Source organism: Nicotiana tabacum, chromosome 22, assembly GCF_000715075.1.
Source record: "Nicotiana tabacum cultivar K326 chromosome 22, ASM71507v2, whole genome shotgun sequence".
Classification (NCBI taxonomy): Eukaryota; Viridiplantae; Streptophyta; class Magnoliopsida; order Solanales; family Solanaceae; genus Nicotiana; species Nicotiana tabacum.
The window spans coordinates 157,360,957-157,366,814 of NC_134101.1; the positions used below are offsets into that span (position 1 = coordinate 157,360,957).

At 37.3% G+C, this 5,858-nt stretch overlaps 1 protein-coding gene across 1 annotated transcript; it reads right to left on the reverse strand.

Annotated features, from left to right (window-relative positions):
* Nucleotides 1–3,589: 3,589 nt before the first annotated feature.
* LOC107805812 (protein FAR-RED IMPAIRED RESPONSE 1-like) lies at nucleotides 3,590–5,501 on the reverse strand. The gene is made up of 3 exons (XM_075243199.1): nucleotides 5,342–5,501; nucleotides 4,460–4,665; nucleotides 3,590–4,411 (listed from the first exon to the last, which is right to left on the reverse strand). The coding sequence occupies exons 1-3, from the start codon at nucleotides 5,499–5,501 to the stop codon at nucleotides 3,590–3,592; spliced, it is 1,188 nt and encodes a 395-aa protein (XP_075099300.1).
* Nucleotides 5,502–5,858: the final 357 nt, after the last annotated feature.

Sequence of the window (5,858 nt, forward strand, 5' to 3'; positions counted from 1 at the left end):
CCTAAGTCCCAAATAACCTCCTGAAGCTATTTGAACCATCGGAATTCATATCCGAGCCTTTTTTCACATAAGTCAACATCCAGTTGATTTTTCCAACTTAAGCTTACTCAAAAGACACTAAGTGTTTCAAACCTTACCAAAACCTCTCCGAACCCGAGCCAACCAACCCGATAACACATAATACAGCTGAACAAGACAATAAGAAGCAGAAATGGGGAAAACGAAGCGATAACTCATGAAATGACCGGTCAGGTCGTTACACAATTCAACCAACTATAGACTTTTCGAATGAAAACAAAAGGGAAAGAACAATGTTGCAGTCGGGATTCGAACTTGTGTGTGTGAGTATGAAAGGGAGAGAAATTGGATATTTGATCAACCAACGGGTCTATGGTCATTTTTGGTTGGATTCAATATTAGTAATACCTTTATTATGTGAGTTGCATCAATATTTCAAATACCTCTCTTTGTTAGAATACAACGTAAATAATCCAAATTCGTGGGGAGAGATAACAACAATAATGTAGTAGCTAAAATGCCATTAAAATCAAACAAATACTATAAGAAAAAATTATTATATTTAAGTTTCATAAATCATTAAACACCAAAGTTTATAACAAACAAGAAAAATTTCTTCACAATGTTCTGGACCAAATAAAATAACAATGCAATTAGGCCTACTGAGAACTCTAAGTTTCGGCAATATTCTTTATTATAGTTCCAAGTCTGGTTCGGCATTTAGATCAAACAAGCTTGATTGCGATTATGTAGTGTCAATTTGCGGCAATTAAAATCAAACAAACACTACAAGAAATGATGATATGTTTAAGTTAAGTAATAAATCAAATGTAGTCGCAAAATTATACCTCATTCATACCTAGGGAAGCATCATGCTCAATGTTTGTACCTCTGCCTTGCCCATTACCCCTACCCCTGCGTCCACCACTTCTACCGGCACCTCTACCACCATGTGCCACCAATCCTGCTGCCACCCCTGCCACACCCTCTAACACCAGTTCTTGCATCATTACTAGCTCCAAATACACCACGCGGTTGTGAACTTGTAAAGTAGTATTCAATTCTTTCTCTATATCGATTCAAACGCGGCCTGCCACGTGAATTAGTGTACTAGGGATCTCGTAGATTTGTGCCTTCAATTTTATCTGAGCCATCCTGGTCGGGGTTTTGCACGATCATTTCGTCGTCCCAGTTTTGAAGATCATGCACCATCTTCTTCAAATTATGCTTAACTTATTGAACCTTCACGCTAGTGCCCAGTGCTATATCACAAGCCATGTCAAAACACTTCAACATGCTCCTGTATGTCTTGTACTCAGGAGTCATGTTTGGGTAACCAACTTGATGGAATCGATTCAAGTGTGGCCTAGTAACATCGCTTCTCCACCTTGTTAGTATATACCTTTCATCAATTTTATCAATCTTCTTGTGCAACAAGATCTTGAGTATATGGCAATAAAGTATCCCTCTAGACTCATACCATTTACAGTTGCAACTAAAATAATCACCGATAGGTATATATTCAACAGTGTACTCAACTGGATTTCCATCATTTTTCTTTATAACTGAATAATCACTAACGATGATTTTCTCAACACCAGGGACAACTTGATGATCATCAGGGCTGCTGACTTCACAATGATATAATTTCCTTAGTTGTGTCTTGAAAAATTCATACATTGTACGCGTATAACACCGAATTGCCTGCTCCTCCCACTTGAACATTTACTCGCATACAATTTGAAAGCCCTTTGACCTGTATTCTGCTTCCAACTCTTTCTCATGCTTAGCTCTTATAGCTAACTCATACTGGTGAACAAACATTCTAAGAGTGCTTTGACGAGTAATATATCTATCATAGAACACATGCATCCCCTCACTTCTTTGTGTAGATAGCATACCAGCCCAAAAATACACATCAAAGTACATAGGAACCTATTTTTCCTTATCAGAGTAAAGCTTGTTGAACCAATTCCTTGTATGCAAATTATACCTTGCAATATATTCTGTCCATTTTCTCTTAAAAATTTCAACAGTAATGCTATCAAGGACCATGGATTTAAATTCTCCACGTGCAATTTTAGAAGGACAAACACTGATGATCGGCTATAATTACATATTTTAGTCACTTATTACGCTCTAATTTACTGCACCTTAGTTGAGTTTGCGCTTTAATCGCTATTATTTTGCACTAATTGTGTGTTTTATGCCTTGTAGGAGTGATTCCGAGTTGTGTAGATGTTATGGAATGAGTTCAAGAGATTTGAAGGTTTGAAGTCTGAGTAAAAGCCCAAAGAATTAAGCTAGGATCGTATTCGGGGATCAACGGATGATAAAGCAACGAAACAAAGAATCGAGTAGGCATATTACACACTGTCTAGTAAGATACACATAACTTTTCCCTCAGAACTTCATTTAGGCTATATAATATATGGTTGGAAAGCTAACTCAAAGTGATACAACTTTTATGTTTTAAGTTTTTCTAAATTCTAAAGTTAACATGGTGAAAAATGCGTTCGAAACCGCAACCGCGGACCTGGACGCGGACTAAGGCAGTGCACTGGGAAAATACTACGCCCGGACAGCAACCGCTAGCGTCCAGACCTGAAATATTGTCCTTTTTTGCGTAGGAGAAGGTATAATTATTTGGGCCCGACCCTACTTGGTATATATACATGGAAAAATGGTATTTTAAGAGGTTAGACATACTTTTGACACAGATTCGACCTAAGGAAGCAGAGACATAATAGGAGCAAGGCGGGGAATTCTTCTACGAGTTTTTCTTTCTTCTTCCTATTTTTCATTGTTGGTTATGAATTTTAGTATTGTAGTTTTACATACTATTATGAATAGCTAATTTGTTATCTAGGGTTTTGATGGAACCTTTTGTAGGATAAATTCTTGTTATGTTTTTATATAATTGAGCCGTAGTATAATCTCTATTTGTTCAACTACGTTCTTGTTGTAGTTAATTGATAGGATCCATCGATTGACTGTGCCTATTTATTATGTGTTGCTTGAGAAATGATACATATTTAGGTGGTTGTTGAACAACATCACTCCTAACGTATGTGAGAAACCAATATAGTGGGTTTAAATGCAGGTTTAGAAATAACAAGGCCTTAACGTGGTCATAGTGAGCAGTTAGATAAAGCCAACTAGCATAGTTCGAGAGAATATGTCTAGTAAATTATTGTAGTTGATCGAAAGAGAATTACGGCACCTAAAGTGCTCACGATCGGTAGAGAATACATTGGTAAAATTGTAGGGAACATAGCTAGAAGGATTCCGGCAATTGGGGAAATCATAACTCTAGACCTCCTTAATTTAGTCTCCAACCCTTTGTCTCGTTAGTTGATAATTTTACTGCTTTCTAGTATTTGCTAGTTAATTAGTTAGAAATATAAATCTCAATCTTTATAACTTAGAAAATTATTCAAACTTATCTTTTTAGTGATATTAAACAGATATAGCTAAGCCTTAGTTCTCTGTGGGATTCGACTCCGGACTTTTAGACCGGATTATATTTGCAGCGATCACTTATCCCTTTTAGGACTAGAATTGGGCGTGATCAAAAACCACTAAAGTAAAGAGGCAACTTTGAGAATATATGCCAAATTGACATCACTTCAGCAATGGCTACCTTAATGCTCTGACACTGATCAGTTATGATCGTATCTGGATGAACATTTCCCATGGCATCAAGCCAAGTTCTAAAAACTAATTTGTAACTATCGATATCTTCATGAGACATGAGAGCACATCCTAGTAAGATGGACTGTCTATGGTGATTGATGCCAACAAATGTAGCACATGGCATATTATATCGATTCATAAGGTACGTCGTATCAAAACATATCGCATCATAGAATTTCTCATACGTTATCTTACAGTGTGAATGCACCCATACCATATTTTGCAACCTACCAATATTATCAATGTCGATTGAATAGAAAAACTCCCTATCCTTTACCTGGATTTCACGAAAAAAGTTGAGCAGCGGCTGTGCGTCCCCTTCTTGCACTTCAAAATTCCTACTCTTCAAAATAAAGTTTCTACAATCCTTTGGAGTGAAACCTAAATTTTGCGGTCCACCACGTTGAACCTCAGCAAGTCTAATATTCTTGGAGGGTCTAATGCCAGATCGATCGTGAGCTACAAGATCCCTCTTCAAAGAATCACAAACGGACCTATGTACAACCATCAGGCGCGATATGGATGGGAGCAAATCATGATTGTGATCCTGAACGACCTTAGAGACGCGCCAACAACCAGAATCATCCAAAACAGTAGCTAGCCTAGCTTTATAATTGTTACTCTTGGTGGTAAACTTGGTTTTGTGAATCCTAGCCTTATCACAACTATAAGTTATGTACCTGGCAGTGTCACCACCCTTCTTGTTGGAATTTATTTAGATGACGGAGAATCCTTTCAGTCGTACATGTTCTTTGTAGAATGCAAACAAAGTATCTTTATCTCTAAATTGGATTCCAGAGATTGGACCAATAACCACATCCTCTTCACTGAATTCATTCTCCATTTTTCGATCAACATCACATAACTCTAACTCATTTCCTAAAACCTGCTCCTCATCATCGTTAGCTTCTCCATGATATTCTCTATCGGCTTCTTCTTCATCATCATCATCTAAGTGCACAACATTGTTGAAACTGCTGCGAGAATCAACATCGGCTCATTCGTATTCATCAACAAACTATCGCCCGATGTCATCCTTAAAGATCTGTACAACTCGTCCCTAACTCGATCAAACCGATTATCTTGGTTGATATTCATGGTTGTTGTATTTGTGTTATGTTCATTTGGATTCATATTTTGTTGCACCGCAAAATTTTCTTGGTTTGAATCCATTTTTAGAGAAGGAGAAAGTGTCCGCTGGTTTAGGGTTTGATAAGGAGGAGTATACAAAATGGTATACCGTATTTGTTTTTAAGAAAGGAAGAAAATATAATAATTTGTTAAAAATTAAAAAACGTATAATTTGTATAAAATACACATAAATACAAATATAATACACAAGATTCTTCATCTCCCAACATTTAATTTTCGCATACTTCAAGGCTTGGAATTTAATTTTGTGTTTTGGAAGGAAAAATGTAAGCTAATCAGTTAGGGGGTCTTTGATGTCTTTTCACTGGTGTAGCCAAGGTTGGGTGACACCAGTTGGGCCGTTTAGCATCACCCAAAAATTTATTAGTTTGGGATGGAGTGTTGGAGAAAGTTGTGGAAATCGAAGTAATAGTAGGAGGCCTAAGGTCAATGTTATTAGATTTAAATACAAGCTTTTGAGTTTTAATGAACTTACCTGATGTTGACTCAAAAATGTTAGTAATATTAATACATGTGTTCTGTGAGCGTGGAGAAGTAGGCATAGTAGCTAGGGGGCAAGTTTCTGTTTTCCTTGCCTCCTTTTCTTTGCAAAGAAACCGTTTAATTTGCCATTCCTCCTCTTGGCTTTTATCCATGAGTTGTTGCTTGGCATGATCGATGTCCTGCTTTAAAACTTGATTGGGTGGTGGTACATTATGGGGCAGTGTTGTAAGGTGTGACCTAACCGGCCACAACTCTTGCACATAAAATTATCCCCTTCATAGACAATCTCTTGAATATGTGTTCCTATACAGGGATGATTCCACAGGAGTATCTATCGGTACTTCAATACAGAGACGAGTGTATCTCCCCCCTCAAGATAGAGCTAGTGCATGCATCCACTTTTAGTAGTTTTGCAATACAATTCCCAATCTTTTTAAGATAGCACCTTATGTTGGCAATTGGGAGAGTTGAATCCAAATAGCAGTGTGGCATCTGTTTAGCTTTCCCTA